At 37.8% G+C, this 19,231-nt stretch overlaps 1 protein-coding gene across 11 annotated transcripts in view; it reads left to right on the top strand.

The window, feature by feature from the left end:
- COL14A1 (collagen type XIV alpha 1 chain) overlaps nt 1-19,231 on the top strand; it is a 117,802-nt gene that overhangs the window by 82,066 nt on the left and 16,505 nt on the right. For all 11 annotated transcript variants that reach the window (XR_007376126.1, XM_048940798.1, XM_048940799.1 and 8 more), the window contains 7 exons: nt 680-757; nt 1,025-1,111; nt 4,537-4,590; nt 4,989-5,084; nt 6,317-6,370; nt 7,558-7,611; nt 17,338-17,391. Coding sequence is in view for 10 of the 11 variants with exons in the window: in XM_048940798.1 (XP_048796755.1) it covers nt 680-757; nt 1,025-1,111; nt 4,537-4,590; nt 4,989-5,084; nt 6,317-6,370; nt 7,558-7,611; nt 17,338-17,391 (477 nt within the window). In the remaining variant the exon portion in view is untranslated. The remainder of the gene's footprint in view (nt 1-679; nt 758-1,024; nt 1,112-4,536; nt 4,591-4,988; nt 5,085-6,316; nt 6,371-7,557; nt 7,612-17,337; nt 17,392-19,231) is intronic.

The raw sequence follows: 19,231 nt of genomic DNA, 5'->3' as shown, positions 1-19,231 counted from the left end.
GTGAAGCTTCATCTCTTTAGACCCATTTTTTATTCAGATCAAGGCTGTAATGGAGACACTTGGTTTTACCATTGAGTCCTATTTGGTATATTGTTTCTGACTACCTAGCAGCTGTAATTTTTACCAAATGTTTGTGTTCCTGTAGATTAGATTCTTGTCCGTAGCATGTTCCCAGACAGGAGATGGGAATTTTTCTTTCTGACCACAGTTGTCGAGCAGCAAGCTTTTCATTCGTAACTTTTCATTGCCTGAGGATAATATGGATAAAAGCAGGCACATTCTAAAATAAAGTAGAACTGGAGAAATTGATAAATATTATCTGTGGCTCAGTTCCAGTGTAAGTAGTATGCTACAGGAGATCTTGTTCCAGATAAAATACAGGCACCAGACAAGTGGAATATTTTGAGGAGTTGAGCTCTCTTACACCTGTCTCTTCGTGCCTCCTTTGCTGGAACAAAGCATTGGAAGCACCATTGGACAAAAGCAGGAACTGGGTCGGGGAGGTGAAGACAATCAACTGCCTACAGCATTTCACATTGAACAGCTTTGCTCAGTCAGTATCCTATCTGATAGTTGGACATGTTGATTAGAACATAAGCCTTCTTAGAGTTAGCGTATTTTTGATTAGCTGTTCTAAGTTGATGGCCGTTTCTCTGATATCATCCTTGTTTTGAAACAGTTGCAATTGCAGATGTTTGACATTGTTTGTGCTACCTCATGGGCCAATCGAGACAAATGCTGTGAGCTTCCTGGCTTGGTAAGAAATTTACTTCATTAACTGTACAATTTACTTCTTTTCTTCCTTTTATCAAGGCAAATGTTTTAAAGGAAATGTTTGGTTGAGTGTTTTCAAAAAGGTCCAGGTGTACTTGGATTACTTGTCCTACTGAAAGGACAAAAGTATTTCTAAATCAAGTAAGCTGTTTTAAGGCACCTCTGTATCATTATTTTTCAATTTATAAAATTCTTACTTCTGAATAAAAGTTTTGTACGTAAGTCTCATCCAGTCTTGATCTTTCCTTAGAGAGATGAAGAAAATTGCCCTGCCCTTCCTCATGCCTGTTCCTGTTCAGAAGCTAATAAGGGTCCCCTGGGACCTCCAGGACCACCGGTAAGACTTTATTCAGGTTTTTAGCCAACTGTACCAAGTTGTCCATGTGCCACCTTTATGCCAGTGTAAACATACTGAAATCGTGTAACTGATAAGATTAAATTAATTTATCTTTAAAGTGGTACATTGACATTCTATTTAGAGTAAAGAAAAAAACCCAACAACTTGTCACTCAGTCAGATTTCTAAAAGTTAAGAAGGCGGCCCAAAGCATTTAGGGAATTGGAAGTTTTTCTAGCTTGAGAGTGAATGATGAGATATGCAATCCTAAAACTTCCATGTACTTTGTGATGTTACTTTGCTAGTGTTCCTCTAAGCATTTACTGTGTGAATGTTCAGCAGGTGTTTTATGTTTCTTATATAACAGGTGGAACTAGATAGTCTTATCTAGATGACAAATATTTTACTTTCCAACTCAGCGTAGTATCTTAGGAAGATGGAATAAATTGTTCTTTCTCCTAGCTTATGGAAGAGCTCAAAGAATGGATCAGACCAGACAACTGAGATGTGGGTGGTCTGAATTCAGAAAGCTCAATCTCACATCGCATGGCTGATTTTTGTCAGTTTAGAAAAGTTGTAGGCTCTATTTACAGTAATATATTATTGGGTTAGTGTAAGATAATTGTAACTAGGAGTTTGTAGAACATTCATGTGTTTTTTCTTTCACAAACAGATTACTCTGATTGGCATCTTAGGGCTGCTTGCTAAACTAGCTTGACATAAGGCCCTCTTATGAACAAATTTGGTCTTCATGTTTCTCTGCTCATAGTGTTCTGAATGATATAAGAGCATGTTTTGAAGGGAAAGAGTTGATGAAGAATATAAAGGATTATAAATGTTTTGAAAAGATTTTGAAGTACACAAATTACATAAGATCGACAATTCAGACATTACATTTTTTTTGCAAGAGCTGTTCTTCAAGCTTTAGGTACAAAAGCTTGAAAAAGGAACTTAAAAGGAGAAAATTCACTGAAGATGTGTGTTTTGAACAAGGAAAAAATTACTGTGTTCTCCTATTTGAGTACAGGTTATGAGTCAAGTATGGATTAAAGTTTTCATTCCTTTACATAGATTTCCAGTCTGTTTCCTTACAGTGGGATAATTCACATGAGTCCTTTTACTACATTTCTCAGAAAAATAAAAAATGTTTAAAAATTATTGGAATGGAAGGATATGTGTTGCTACAGTTCAGAATGCATATAGAACAAGAAATGCCAAAGTTTAATTCAGAAATAAATAATCTATTTTTATTTATTGTATCTAAGATAAACAATAATTTGAGTAAGGTAGTTCCCTACAAGAGGTGGTTTAAAATCAAGCAGAAAAGGCATAGAATCCTAGAATCATTTACGTTGGAAGGGACTCTTTAAGGTCATCTAGTCCTACTCCTCTGCAATGAACACAGACATCTACTATGAGATCTAGTTGCTCAGAGCTTGGTCCAGCCTGACCTTGTATGTCTCCAGGGAGGGATCAACCACCACCTCTCTGGGCAACCTGTTCCAGGGCTCCACTACCCTTACTGAAAAAAAAAATCTTTTATCTCCAATTTTATTTCCCTTCTTTTAGTTTGAAACTGTCTCACCTTTTCCTATCACAACAAGACCTTGCTGAAGAGTCTGTCCCCTTCTGTCCTATCACTTCTAGGCATGGGGAGAATGTAATTCTAGAATTCAGCCTCTCTTGAGTGATTTTTTTCTTTTTTGTTTTTTTGCCAAAGTTACATGGCGTATGGCTCAGGAGATATGTATGAGGTCTGCAAAAAAGCAGAGCAAAAAAACCCAACTCACTGTTCTTTTCGGAGCCAACCAAGGGTCAGTCACATTGCTTTGTCTGGTCAGTAGTGATCTGGGTCATTAAAACATCATGTGACTTCTCACAAAGCCAAGGGTTTTTTTGTTTTAGGGATCAGAATTCTTCCATGTAGCCAGCCTTAGATATTATACCAAAAAGACTCACGATGAAAGGCTTCCATTTGTTTGGGATTATATCTCTGGAAATATTATTAGTGATCATTTAGAAAGTGGATCGTTTTAGATGAGACAAAGTATTGTTTAGAGGTAAGATTATCTGGAAGTTTTCATTATGGGTTACAGTTTTTATGCCTTAATCTGCCAGAATTTCATCATGCTGTCTGAAAATCTGCATGTAGAACTAAGCACACAAACCTGATGTCTGCATTGTGTAAGGAGAGCTGCAGAACTCGAGAGAGTGAAGAAGGAGACACAAAACATTATTGGATCCCTTGGAGAAGTTTAATTGCAATGAAAAGCTTTCAATGCTTCATTGGTTTTAACTAATCAAAAAAGCTAAAGAGTTGAATTCATAATGGATGATTAAGAATTGTTTCTTGTGGAAGTACTGACTATAAAGAAGTTATTTAACATAACAGAAAATAGATAACAAGAAATCTTGGCTAGAACTAGAAGTCCAAGAAATGACAAATTTGATATTATTATACAGTCTTATTTAACCACTAAAACTAGTTTATGGGAAAAATAAGGGAAGCTCTTGTGATGTTTTCAACTTAAATCAATGCTTTTCAGGAATTTGTGCTTTTGCCGTGCTAGGATTACTGGGTTCAAAACCAGACTCATTGTGAATCTTAAAGCATATGATTCGGTTACGATGCTTAGTTGTACACAGTCCTTTTTGACTACAAAGAAGGGCAGAGTCTCTGTAATGCTTATATCCCAAGAGATAAAGGGATACTCTCAAGTGAAGGAAGAGGGAAATTGACCTGAAAAAATGTGAAAAACAATCTTTATGCTGTCCTGGAGGATAAAGCATATCCAACATGTATATGCAAAACACATTCATGGCAGCCATCCATAGGTATATGCAGCTCCAGTGTCTCAGATGATCCTAATAATAATGGCAACATTTGGTTAATAAATGATTAACAGATGCAGGCACCACTGAAGAAAGTAAAAAAGACAAAAATAGACAAAAGGTTATTTGCCTAAGTATAACACTAAATTTGACCATTTAGTTAATTTAGTAGATACTGGAGTTGTCCTTGGTGAAAAATATTCCTAAGGAATTGAAACTCAGCCTTTAACAATGTGGTGATCCTGAAGAGCATGGACAGATATGCAGGAGCTTTCAGCAACTGAAAGGGAACCCATGACCACATGTATGAACTTCTATCCCTGTTGTAGCTTTCAGTGTTATTTTGATACTTACTGTGTGTGCTTTCTTGGCTCTGGAAATTGGTTACATCTGCGTTTGTATCTGCTCCTACATATGACCACGCTGAAGTATGTTCTTAGTTTAATTACTCCAGTGGAAGGATCTGGACAGGATATTCATTGTGAATCACATACGATTCAAGAACAGGAAAGAAAAGTTTGGGCTTCTCTGGGTTTCATTTTTATTTATTTGATAGTTTTGGTTTGCAGAAAGTCCTGTGCTTGTACTTTACAGGGTGGTCCAGGTGTCAGAGGTGCCAAAGGTCATCGTGGAGATCCAGGTCCAAAGGTACTTTGTACAGCACTTTACAGTTGTCAGATGCACAGGCTCTTGGTTTATTTCTGCTGCATGTAAACCATGAAATGAATCCCAGATTCTCTACTGTTGCTGGGGAAAATGCATAGTGAAATTCCATTGGTATTTTGTGTATCTCTTTTCATAACTTGTCATGTGTGTTTCTTGATAAAAGAAATGAAAGAAATAAAATTCAGAATGCTGCTACAGCAGCATTATTTATTTATTTATTTATGAAGGATCTATGCCTTTTTAAAATGGAACACTGACTGTTCACTCAAATGCTAACTCATATTTCAGATGTTTCTGAGTCTATCAGTACTTAATTCTTCAAACAGAAGATGCCTTTGTCCATATGATAGGAGTTTAACGTATGTCCTGTGCTACTTTAGGGACCAGATGGACCTCGAGGTGAAATTGGTGTTCCTGGACCTCAAGGACCTCCAGGACCACAAGGACCCAGTGGACTTTCTATTCAAGGCCTTCCAGTGAGATTTATACAAACAATAGGGTTTTCTTCTGTGTTTTGGACAGCATATATCTTAGATTAGACCAAAATATCTTTTGGTGTCCTGATCAGAATCTGCATTTCAGTATTTGCGGGGAAGTTGCATATTTAGGTTTACCCTACAGTGGATTTAATGCCAGGATTCCAGTTCACACCTGGAGATGAACTTCTGGTTAGCTGGAGGAATTTAATCAGTTTGGTGTGACTCAGGTATGAGCCTTGAGACAAGTGAAAAAAGAATCGTGGTAGGGGAGAAACATGGCCCCGTACCAAATTGTTAATATTTAATCTTTCTTCTAGTTGTGGTATTGCTCAGTGCAGATCAGTTCTGACTTGAAAGGTATTCCTAAGCAAGAACACTGTATTTGCTGCCAAAACTGAGCAATAGTATTCATTGCACTTACAGAGTCTATCATCACAGGAGATGATTAGGCTTGGAATTTGCAAAGCTCTTGTGAAATAAGTATCAGAATTTCATCATAAACACACATTGGCAGAACAATGAACCAACAGGACAAATTTGTTTTATAGCCATCTCCAGTAGATATGTACACACAAGTCCTGAAGGGTATCAGATACATAATTTTTTTTTCTTGTTTCATAATTTTACTGTTATAATACCCTTTCTTTTTTCTACTGCACTACAATAAAAATATAACAAAGTAATTTCTTAAAACTACATAATCTTGATGCTGTCATCAGGGAGTGATACCTTAATACCTTAATTATATTAATACCTTAATACCTTAATTATAAAATCAGTTTTTTCATAGAGGAAATGTGTTATGACAGAATTTAATTAAAATTAGCTTATTATCTGGAAAAGTATATCCTTGTCGTACATATGTTCTGTAGAGATCCAGTGGTTTCATCATTAGTACTCCTGAGTACTGAAATGAAATAGATTCTGAGGAGGAAAGAAAAAAACAACTACATTTTTTGTGACATAATGGCTGTACTTCTGTCAGCTTAATTCTGAAGTCTTTTAAAGTAAATTTCATAGTCTTTTTTTTTGTATTTGTAAATTCTTCGTTTACATTTTTTTCAAATTGAGTTAAGGGTTTGCTTTCAGCTGGAAAAGTAGCCTTGTTTTCTGTTTGTATGCTTGTTGGTTGGTTGTTGTTGTTTTTTTCCTAAAGGTGCTGATAAGAACATTAAAAATAGGAAAGTAACCATATATTTGAGTTACTATGAGTGCTTCTTAATCTGCAGGGGCCACCAGGTGAAAAGGGAGAGAAAGGAGATCTTGGTTTTCCTGGCCTGCAGGTATTCTCTGTTATTGTTTGACCTGTCACTTACTAAGCTTGTGTTGAATTGACATCATTGTGAATTTAAGGCACATATCCAAAACTGCTGAGAAGTGTGTTGTCATGGTAAATTCAAATGGATATTCAGGAGCAGGAATCTGGGGTATGCTGGTATGCAGTGACCAAATTGTTCAGGGTCTGAAGAACTGATTATTTTCTCGACCTTGTTACACGCTGAATATTGGGTCTGTAACAACTTAGAAACTGTTGACTTTAAAATTCCTTTTTATGTAATGAATTGTTGGTAACATCTGCTTATTTTCACTTCAAGAATAGTAAATTCCTCCTGGAATTAGATAGGACATATTAGGCAGTTAATTTTTTTTAGGGTATCATTCACAAGATCAGCATATTAAAAACTGTAATTTTCAGTGAATCTAAACTTAATTCTTGTCTGGTATTTAGGTAGGAGTTTTCATTCCAATTGATTGCTGCTTCCCAGGATCATTTGCTCTTCCTTTTTCAAACAGTTTTCTTCTCATTATATCCTTCCAGTGTTTGTTGGTTGTTAACAGGTTCCCCCCTTTTGTTCATGTATGTTAGGGACAGTAAACTCATACAATCTTTCCTCATAAATCAGTTTTGTCAGCCTTCTGGACCACCACAGTAATGGCTGCTCTGCTGCTTTCATGAGAGAATGAGATTTCATTTGAACAGTGCGGAGCTGTGCTGCACATAATTTGTAATCATACTTAGGCCATTTCATATTGCTACAGTGACTTCAAACAATATTGTACCAGGCTTTGTTTTAGAAAAGAGAAAGAGAAATAGCATTTATACCTTCAGGTTAAGATACTGATTCATGCAGTAAGAGTCATATTGACACAACACTGGAGTGATGCAGATTTCTTTACAGCTTAGCAGCACAGGAAGGCCGACGTGACTCAGTTGTCAGTGTCCTTAACAGAGGATTGTAGTGAGGGAGTGCGAATGAATGTGCATTTCAACAAAGTGTGTTTAACCATCCCTCATTTCACAGAAATACCTTCATTACTAACTCCTCTATGGCCCCACCATTATCAATTTCCTAGTTCCTCTCATTTAAAAATGAAATGAAAAACCATGCCATACAGTTAAATTGGAAAGTGATTTTGTTGCGTTCTGTTGAGTTGATCCCATTATTGGTTCTCCCTTTATAATGCTTAGGGTGTCCCAGGAGCATCAGGTTCACCTGGAAGAGATGGAGCTCAAGGTCAAAGGGTAAGGTAAAATGAACTTGTGTTTGTTTAAAAGGATTCCATTCCATAATGTTTCTTAGCATGGCAGATTTATTGTAGCTTACGTCACTTAAGTTCTGTTGTTTCTGGAGACCTGTATCTCTGTGCCAGAAGAGATGGCAGAGATAGGGTGGAGTATCTTTTCATCTGCTAAATCAAGGTTGAGTAAAGCTAGATGAGCAGTGGGGGAACCTTGCACCCTTTCTGCATCTAATGCCTTTCATAGGAATGGATGTTGCTTGTGTCCAGCACTATTTGCTTATATGTTTAAAATTAGATGGTGGGTGTTACACAGTAAGCATGCAATCAAATGATATAGCTGATTACTGAATAATGAAGACAATTGCAAGGGCATCATATATTGAATGTGAACACATGTAGAAATTACTGATGAGAGGAAAATTTGAATAAGAATATGAAAATTTGGTCAACTTCATTCTGCTTCTGGTAGAACAAATGAAAATACAGTCTGTCTAGGAATCAGTAAAAGACAAATCTTCATATTCATGTGAGTAGTTAAACTATAAATTAAACCTTTCTGCTTGGGAAGACTTTCATTATTAGTTAGGTGCTAGAAGGCAATTGTTAGCATAGTAACAACGTTACTGTATAAGCAGAAGTTCACTATTAAATATGACTTTTCAGTTACCCTTGAACAAGATTTATGTATTTATGTTCCTTTTTTTGGATACTGTAGTGTAACTCATTTCTGGTAAATCTGAACCTTCTTTGGATTTCTGGCATTTACCTGTGAACATGTTATAAAAGTACATATGTATCTCTATAATGATACTTGACCTCATTACTATAAATTTAAACGTGCTTAAATACTTTAATTATTGTGAATTTAAGCAAGTAATTTAAGTATGTAAATTATTCCACTGAAATTACTGTAGAATTTAGACAATGCATGGATGTTTTTCCTCTAAAATAAAGAAATTAATTTTATTAAGATAAAGATTTGCATAGCATTATCTTCAGATGAATAACTTTCTAATCAGATGAATAGACATAATTTTAATTAACTTGTAATGAAACATAAATGTATTCCTTTTCCTACTTTATCCTACTGTAATTCTGCCTTCTATATAGAAGCTCAATTTTTACATGATTTTAATCTCTTCTCTTTGGCTGTATTGTATCTTTTCCCCCTAAGTTCCCTGAGCTTGGTATCACCTATTCATGTTAGTAAAGACTTGGAGCCTGACGGACATTTGGATTTTTGCCACAATGCTTGGCTAATCTTGGTCATAGCCAAGTTGAAGTGATTTTGTTCTAGAAATTGTTTATGTGAGTGGCAAAAAAGTACCCCCTCTTTTTCATTCCTCATCACTAGTTAAACTGAGCGTTTTGCTCAGTTTAGCAATTCGGGGTGAGAAGTACCCAGAGTTTTTACTTTATGCTGTAGCTAACAGCTGTTGCAGTAGAGTCACTCAGCCCTGTCTGCGTTAGCCAGCAGTTCAGAATTAATCTAGTTCTCCTACATATGGATCTCAGTGGGTTGATACAGAGAAATTATGTTTCTGAGAAAAGCATGGCGTAGGACTAGTGCAGCAAACATTTTTGGTGCATTTTTGGTCTGGAAGGGGCATGCAGTGCTTATTCTGTAGAAGACCTCAACATTGTCTATAATAAAGAATGGCAAGTAAATAAATAGCCAGTTTTTGTAGATGAAATAATCATGCTTGGGTCATCTGTTAATTTTCTTCTGGTGTTCATCAAAGTAGCTGGATAAATAGCTTAGATCTCACAGAAATAGGTCTGTTAACCTTTTATTGTATCTGTGTGACCTTATGCAACGTTGTGCAGCAGAAATTATTTCCACAGCAACAAACAATGGTGTTTTATTAATTTTATGGTGTTGTAACTTATTTGATTACTGCGGTTATGACAACATAAAATTGCTTTTGATGAATGAAGATCCAAGCCAGCGACATTACCAAAGTCTCTGAGAAAGGCATAATTCTGAAAGACGTAACTGCAGCAACAGCTACAGGGAACTGGAAAATTCCTAAGAAGTAAATTGCCTTTTTGTATAATGTTCCCTTTGTTGGGCTTCCTCCTGTTAGCCAAGATGCCAAACTACTTTGCAGCTATTATACTACTAGAACTGAGATTTTATACATTATTCTTAGCTTAGCCATCATTTCCTCATTAGTGTTTTTTGTTCATTGAAATATTTTAATTATAGCATGGAACCAGTGCCACAGAGCACTTAAGCAAATGACTAAATCACATCAATGTTAATGGGAGGTAAGCATGGGACTGATATTTATTGGGAGATTTCTGAAAGCTTTTTTGAACTGGGGATAACATGATAAGAGACTCAATAACTCCTGCAGTCAAGGATTTTTTTTCTTCAGTTACTTCACTTCAATGGTACTTTCTTTTTTTTCTTTTGAATTCTAACATTTATCATTTGTTTTTATTGTTGAAATCAATTCAGACAAGGTCTTTATTTTTTACTCTTCATATTTTAATTTAGCAGTAAATCTAGAGAAGTACTTTTCTGTGTTTCTGAACTGCTTTTTAATTCCTGTTTAATTTTGCTTTTGTGGATTTTAATAACTAGTTAAAAAATTAGAGCATCTCCAGTGTCTGCTTTGTGAGTTCATACGAAGATCATTTTTATAACGAAACACCCTCTCTACAAAAAAAAAAAAAAAGCTTGATGTTATAAAAATACCATGTTAAATTTGAATCAGAGGAATAAATGTGTTTTCTGATAATAAAGCAGACTTTCTGAATATTCCTGATAATATTTTTAAACCTGTCTGGTGACTGGTTTAAATGTACATTTCAGATTCTATAGCATGAGCATTCTCCTGCCCTCTCATCAGCTTCAAGTTATAGAAGAGTGATACTAAAGACTTCATAAAATACAAAAATACTTCTTTTTGTTTTTATTTTATGGCTACTTTTGTGGTTGTTTAGTGTGTTCTCTTACTGTCCTATATTTGTAGCTGGCAATATACAGAGGTTTTTACTAAAGGGAACAACAGATTGTGTTTCTCCCAAGCATATCTTATTGAGAGATACAGCTTGAATAGCACACTGGAGAATCCAAACTGACGTCATGCATCCTGGTGAATATGTAGGCTGTAATTAGACTCTCTGGTGCTTTTTGTTCATCTTTTTCAGCCAAGAGCACAAAGTCTGGAAACAGACTGACACTGACCCTTGTTTAGATGTGTAGGTAGAGAAGGGAAAAGTCTTCTCTTTCCCATATCTCCATGGCTACTATCCAAGGTGAAGTCACAGTTGCAATCCTTGTTATTTCTTGCGAAGTTCAGGCCACTCAAGAGGACAGATCTACACAGCTGCGACAAGGGAAGTCTGATCACACAGTCACAGAACAGCTGAGGTGGGAAGGATTCTCTGGAGGCCATCTGGTCCAAACCAGTGCAGGTTGTTCAAGACCAGGTCCAGGTAGCTTTTGAAAATCTCCAAGGAGGGAGACAGGGAGACTCCACAACTTCCCTGGGCAACCTGTGGCTGTTTTCCACCAACTGCACAGCAGAAGAATTTTTCCTGTTGTTCAGACAGAACCTCTTGTGTTCCAGTTTGTGGCCATCACCTCTTGTCCTATCACTGGGCCTCACTGAAAAGAGCACTCTCCCTTCAGGTATTTTTACGTGTTGATAACATTCCCTTTGAGCTTCCTCTTCCCCAGACGAAATGGCATCTCCTCACAGGACAGATATGTTCCACTTCTTTGATCATCTTCATAACCCTCTCCTGGACTCTTTCCAGCATGTCCATGTCTTCAGAATTGGACATAGTTCTCCATATGTGGAGAACTCACCAGTGATGAATAGAGGGGAAGGGTCACCTCTTATGACCTGTTGGTGATACTTTACCTGATATAGCCAAGAATACTATTAGCCTTCTTAGCAGCAGGAGCACGCTGCTGACTTATGGCCAACTTTGTGTCTATGACGGCACCCCAAAGCCTTTTATTTCAAGCTGCTTTCCAGCTGGAGTCTCCAGCATGTCCTGGTGCCGGGAGATGTTCCTCCCCAGGGACAAGACTACATTTCTCCTTGCTGGGAAACACCATGAAAGACTTTGCTGAAGTCTGCAAAGACGGTATTCACTGCTCTTCCCTCCATAAGGTTGGTGAGTTCATTAACATAAACTTATGAGGATGGTCAGGCATGACTTGCTGTTGGTGACTCTATGCTGACTACTTCTGATTATTTTCTTCTCCTTCATGTGCCTCGAAATGGTTGCCAGATTTATACATCATCCCGAGTGCCTATCACGTTCCTCTTGATGACACCTGTTCTGAATGCCAAGTTTGCATCTCCTGTGCTTGTAACATTGTCACTACTCATAGCTGCCTCATAGGTGTCCTCTGCTGGACATCTCCTTGGTAAAGTGATAGGCTTCTTCCTTATCAGGTTAGTATGTAGTGGGGGAAGCTCTGTTGGATGTCTGCTGAAGGTGGGACCGGAGACTTGTATGATGTTATTGATTTTCCTTGTTCAGCTGCTGCAGTGTGTAATCAATGAATAGTAAGATGTTACAATTATGAAATAAACAAGAGAGTTTGACAAAGCAGACTATGATAACAAAAAGAGGATAAATAGAAGGCTTACCCCTATCCAGGGCTCACTCACAAAACACCAGTAGAGGCAGTCTCCAGAAGAGATCCTTCCCCACTGGTAGCCAGCTCTTAAATATGTCTAGGAGAGGTGAAGCCTGGCTCCACCCCTTCCAGCAGCCCAGGTGAATTGCCTTCACCTGTGCTCCTCTGGCTGACTCATTGCTTGCCTCAGGTGATCAATCAGAGGTTCAGGCCGTGACTCAGCAGTTCCCATACATGCAGCTACTTTGGATTCCAAGAATATTGACCAGTGCTACTTCACCCTGCTTGCAGATATTTGTCTGCGGTGAGATACATCTAAGTGATAAGGAAGATGATTCAGCATCTTAAACATATCTTCAGCTCCTAATGGTTCCTCTTCTGCGTGCTCTGAGAGCAGGAGGTCGAAGAAACCTGCTGTAAGACACAAAGCCTATGCCTGAACTAGCACATGAGATATTGCTACAATGCAGTTTTTAGCATATCCACAGTGTTTTTATGTGGTCTCTCATATTGAACATTCTTCTTGGTAGTGTTGGCTGACACCAATTACAACTCTTCCAGTGCATAGTTCAGATGACAGTGTAGATCTTAAATCATTTCCAGTCTGCATTTCCAGTTTGTGTAAATAAACACTGATTGAGTGAGTTTTAGAGAATCATCAGATTAAGGTTGGAAGGGACCTTTCAGAATTCATTTGTTCACAGCTCAGGTCCACGTTAAATTTAATCTTGCATATCTCCAAGGATGAAGACTCCACAACCTCTCTGTGCAATCTGTGTCAATATACAATATACCACCTCATTGTAACACTTTTTTTCTAGCACCTAATTAAAACTTCCCTCTTTCAACTTGTATCTTTTGCCTTTTGTCCTATCACTGTACACCTATGAGATTATTCTTGTCATGTCTCTTTCTTCCAATTAGGTAATTTATACAGTAATAAGATTGCCCCTTAGTGTTTTCTCTTCCAGGCTGAGCAAACCAATTTATTTCAACCTCTCTTCATATGTCCTGTGCTCCAGACCCTGACCATTTGGTGACCCTGAATTGGACATGTTAATCTTTAAGAAGACCAAAACCATACACACCTGCTGCTGAACCTGATGGCTGTGCTCTGATAGTCAAAATGTGGTTGGTCTTTGTTGCAGTGGCATGCTGATGACTCATGTTCAATCTATTGTCCCCTAGGGACCCCAGATTATTTTCCATGAAGGTGCAGAAATGTGCCCATGCACATCAGCATGAGCTGTGCCACATCTTTTGCTCTGAGGATCTCTTTAATTTAGAAGTGAAGGTATACTCAGAGGGAAACATATATGTAAAGAATTTTTTTCTTTGAAAGTTAACTGCAGTTAAAACTTAAATAATTAACAAGGGATATGAAAGAAATATGTTTTAAACTATGAAGAATTAATGCTGAATTAATTTTGGACTGTCATATCATAGATGGCACTTTCACAAGGAAGAAAGGAAATTCAAAGTCAACTTATTCTTGTGTGTTGAGACAGAACTAGACAATTGTGATAAAAAAAAAAAGATTTGTGTTCTGACCAAAGCATCCAAAAAGCTACATTTCTGCTATTTTTTTGGGTTAGATTTAATCAAAAGTAGCTCATGTTGGTGCATGATCTTTTGGAAGCTACACCTCAGATTAATATGCTGGTTTAATAAAATTTTACTGGGGCCCCTGGTACAGGAAAGATTCGGAGCTGTTGGAGTGGGTCCAGACGAGGGCCGTGAAGATGATCAGAAGACTGGAGCACTTCTCCTTTGAAAAAAGATTGAAGGAGTTGGGCTTGTTTAGCTTGGAGAAGGAGAGTTCTGGGAAGACCTCACTGCAGTCTTCCAATACTTGATGGGAGCTTATAAGCAAGAGGGAGACTGACTTTTCACATGGTCTGATAATGACAGGATAAGGGTGAATGGCTTTAAGCTGAAAGAGAGTAGATTTAGGTTAGATGTTAGGAAGAAATTTTTTTACTTTGAGGATGATGAGACACTGGAAAAGGTTGCCTAGGAGGGTTGCAGATGCCCCATTTCTAGAGGCATTCAAGGCCAGTTTGGATGGGATCCTGGACAGCCTGATCTAGTGGACGTCAACTCTGCTCATGGCAGTGGGGTTAGAACTAGGTGATCTTTTAGGTCCTCTCCAACCGAAGTCATTCTGTGATATTTTTCTCATGGTCACAGCAGTTGTTGTTTTGTGTGTGTGTGTTTTAACAAGAGGAATTTTTTAAATTTTTTGTCAGAAAAAGGAAAAAAATAGAGGTAAGGTAGTCATAGGTTGCAGTTTGCATTTGGTTTTTCGACGTATTCAAAAGCAGTATGTGGAAGTCCTTCAAGCCTTAGTAGCTTCTGTTGAGATTTTGCCAGTGTTTATCCTACTTGTAAAACCACTTCTCTGCAAATACCCCAAACAAAGTTTGAGCTGCCAAAAGCTGAAGTGTTTCTAGTGAAGCCAGCAGCAGCTTCTACTGTCTTCATCAGGGTTGAAATTTTATGGAGATTTAGATAGTACCTATGTTCTATGATGCCATTTGTATTCTAGCAAATTATATTTCTAATTAAAAAAGCAGTTGTAGCTACGCTATTTCTCCACTGCTCTTTTTCGTACTATTACCATAGCATGCTCCAATTTAAGATGACTATGCAAAACAATATTCATCTTGATTCTAAACTGCCCTCCATTTGAGGTCATACATCAGAATGCTCTTGATCGTGCACTAAGGAGATTCAGTTGGTGGCTGTGTATGCAGTTGTTCCTGTTGTGGCTTGGCTGAATAAGGGATGAAGAGCTGTTGTGCTGTGTAATTCCTTCAGGCATTCTGGAGATATTGAAGCAAAGAAGAAATTTCAATAAATAGCAGAGTGAATTATATCTTTAAGGCTTCAGTACTCTGAATATAGCTTGTGAATTCTCACAGTACTCTATTTTTTTATACATTACGTAGACAAAAAATAATGGGAAACAAGAGCCAGAAGAAATACATTCCCAGTCTTTCTGCCAGTTTCCTGTTACCTTAGTAATCTTCCCTGCTCCCAAGTTCAGAATGAGTATCAAATCCATTCTGGTTCATCAGATAACCTAAATAATGTCACTGAAGCATAAACAAATATCTTTGGTCTTTAACCTACATGAGAGAATAGGTGTTGCCTAACTCGCCCTTAAATGCAACCTCTCTTTGTCTTAATTTATAAAAAGCAATTTTCACAGTTAACAAGTATAATAGGAAGTGATTTTGTGTGGCCAAGAGATACATGCACAGTGCCAGGAGAACAGAATCCTAGGAACAGATAAGAACTGGGAGCAGCCAAAAGAAAATTGCTCCTAAGAAATAAATTGTGAGTTATATTCCAAGATAATGTGATAGTTGTGATCATTCTGTTAGTTCTACACTTTGATTTGGATGGGAGAAGGGATGGACATCGTACAGTATTATTTTTATGCTATATTCTAGAAGTCAATGGAAGGCTCTCCAATTCCTTCCCCAGTAGATAAATTAAGCCCTCATGGATGTCCAGCCAGTTTTCACCTTGCCTTAGTACGAATCAAAGATAAGTGCAGATTTTCAGTCTTTGCTTTAAAAGGTGAAATATGTTTGTAAACATGAAGATACCAATTTTCCCGGAGGTGATGCTATTTACAAAACCAAGGAGTTATATTATCTTCCATGCTGTTATAAAACTGAATGACACCCGTCACTGAATTTTTCAAAACCTTGTTCATGATGATTCCTTCTGAGTGTCAGAAATCCTATTTCATCATTTGTAATGCAGTTCAAAGTTCCTTCTGCCATTCTGTCTCCTTCAGAAATAACAATTTTGAAGAATGAATTCACTTCCTTTACTTAGCAAATGTATTTGAATTGAACTGGACTTGCAACCTTTTCTCTGTGTAGGTCTTAAAACTATTGTGATCCAGTAACCTTATTTCAATGCCAATTTGATATTATTTTTGCTTTTGTGATGGGAGACCTGCTTTGTACTTGGAAGTTTCAGAAATCATCTGGCTGCACTATGAAATAGGAAAATAATATTTCCTTATCAATCTGAAAGATGCATAGATGACAGAATACAAATTGATCATCATGATCATCATAACACTCTTCTGGTGTATTTTTTTTTAAACGATCCTTTCTAGGTACATGACAGATGATATTCCCACACCAGATTTTTTATTCCACACGAAAGCAGTTTTTAATCAGTTTCCAAACCATGTAAAGCATGAAACAACTAGTTCATGCTATATTAATTACTGAAACTAAGCTCTTTTTCTATTAAGAACTAGAATGTTCTTTACTCTGTGTGTGAACATGAACACTTTAAAAACCTCACTTTCCTTCTACTCTTACCTCCATATTCTGGTCTTGAGCCAGCAATAAGATCGTATTTCTCCTTTTGAGTTTGTGTAGCAATTAAATAATTGTCATATGGCTGGCTGTTCAGAAATCTGTTTTATAGTATGCGGGCGCAAAATGTGTATTTTGGTTAATTTGCACGAATGCTTTACCGATAATGTATTTTCTTCTACATCTGGTCAGCCTTTCTTCTCTGATTTGCTTGCTTTCCAGTCTCCAAGATAACTTTAGTTTCTGGCTCAAATTCTGGAAGCTCTGAAGCACGTTCATAATGTAAACCACATGAGAATCCCTATCGAACTCTCATTATGCTGCTTCCTGAGTCAGGACCTCTGTGATAGCTGGTACATATGTACAGTGTAGCTGGACAGAGAGATGCATGGCAATTAGAGTCTTTCAGCACTTAATCCATGGGACTATGAACAGTCACAACCAGTGAGAACAGACCTGGAAGTGTGACCCATCTTGTGGGAGACAAGTTGGACAGCAAACCCTCATCATAGCAGCGTTAGAAGTGAAATTTGCTTAGAGGAGAAAAGTGCCAGTACAAAGATTTTTGCATTACTTTCTTATTTCAAAAGCACAGTGAGACCGTGGTTGGATTTTTTAAAATGCTGGCTACGCTGTAGCTCCTTTTAAGAAATAAACTCTCCCCAGAGCAAAAAAAGAAAAGAAAGAAAAAGCTTTCTAGAAGAAATTGAACAAATTAATAACTTATGTATAAAAAGCTGATAAAATTATATACATTTCTCCTTTCTAGGGCCTTCCTGGCAAAGATGGACCCACAGGCCCACAAGGACCTCCTGGCCCAGTTGTGAGTATTGCCCATTGACTTTATTACTGTAAAGATCGGCAGATCTTAGGGGGGCAGTAGGTCACTCTGTTATCTAGGCAAGGCCAAAAGTTCTCCCTGGAAGCGAGGATTCTCATGACTCACAAAGTTGGCAGAAAGCTGCTTGTCCAGTGTCATTTTTTTCCATTCTCACTTAGCTCAAGAAAAAAAAATGTCTGGAGAGAACAAAGTTGTTCCATCAATAGGTTGATAGTTTGCTTCTAGCTGAATAATGGCACTACGTAAGAGAAATTAATGTTGTTACTGTTTGGGGTAAGACTTTCTTTCTGTAAGAAATTCCACTTGGGATTATTAGTTGACGTGAATTGCTCAGTTTGCTACGACTGGAGGCTGAAAGTGAGTGTGCATATTCAAATGCTCTCATAGAATAATCAAAAAAGACAGCGGGGACCTCATTCAGCCTTCAGTGCAAGATGTGAGTTTGCTTCCAGAGTCAGTTTCATACTTCCTAGCTAGCATGGTTAGGCAAAGTTAATGTCTTTTTGACAGATTTATATTAGATAAAACCGCTGATGGTGTTGAGTGTTCTCCATGCAGAGAGTCATAGAATTATAGATATCTCAAGCTGGAATGCACCCATGAGGATCATCGAGTCCAACTCCTGGATTCACACAGGACCACCCAAAATTCAAACCATATTTTTAAGAACATTGTCCAAACTCTTCTTGAACTCCAGAAGGCGTAGTGCCATGACCGCTGTTCTGGGGAGCCTGTGACAGTGCCTGACCACACTCTGGTGAAAAACCTTTTCATAATACACAGCTTGTCTGTCCCCTGACACAGCCCCATGCCATTTCCTTGGGCCTTGTTGCTGTCATCAGGGACATGTGAGGAGCTGTAAGCTGAGGGCTCCCCTCAGCTCCTCTGCTCTGGGCTGAACAAATGAAGAGACTTCAGATGCTCCTCATAAATCTTCCCCTCTAGATCCTTCACCATCTTTATAGCCCTCCTTTGAATGCTCTCTAACAGTTCTGTGTCCTGTATACATTGTGCCATCCAAAACAGCACACAGTGCTCAAGGTGATGTTGCACCAGAACAGGGTGCAACAGTCACTTCTCTTGGCTGGCTAGATATGCATCCCCCAGAGCAGTAGTAATGTCACAGGATTAGCCTCATGATTCAGCAGTCTGTGCCTTCTTCTGAGAGCATGCCTCAAAAGCCAGTTTTTCTCGGGTACTTCTCCCAGGGCAGTGCTTTTGATGCGCTTTCTACTGCAAAATGTATGTCTTAGTCTTTTCTCTTTTTGGTCCTTGACTGGCAGAAATTCTGTGGTTAGGAGATGTAACTAGCTAGCCAGTTGTCTTGCTGAAATGTTTCTCACTATGTTCTCATGACGTTTACTTAGCTCATATTCAATCCAATCCTTGGAAAAAAAGATTCTTTATTATTCCCATGTAATCTGAACAAAAAATTTCTGTCAGCCCAACAGTTGATCTGTGTTGGGATTGCCCAGTCCGTGGTCACCAGTTGAAAAACGAAATATAGCTGGATGATTTGTAGCAGAGATGTATTAAGGCATAAGCTATTTTGTTTGTGATATGGGATATTTAAAAGCAACACCCAAATTTCTGCTGACTTTGAGTATAGCACCTTTCTTTGTAAGTAGGTCAAACGAAGTCCAAGATCATCTGAAAATAAGGGTGTCATAATCCATACCTAAAATTGCAGTTTTGTTGTTGATGTGTGTACAGTTTAAATTCAAATATTGAATTATTTTCTAATAGCTGACTAGATCAGGAAGCAAGACAGTTTGCACTGATAAAAGTGAATCAGTATTAAAAAGTAAAATCCAATATACAG

This window comes from Lagopus muta, chromosome 3 (assembly GCF_023343835.1).
Source record: "Lagopus muta isolate bLagMut1 chromosome 3, bLagMut1 primary, whole genome shotgun sequence".
In the NCBI taxonomy this organism is placed as follows: Eukaryota; Metazoa; Chordata; class Aves; order Galliformes; family Phasianidae; genus Lagopus; species Lagopus muta.
Note: the sequence above shows the minus strand (reverse complement) of the source record. Positions and strands in the feature narration are given on the sequence as shown.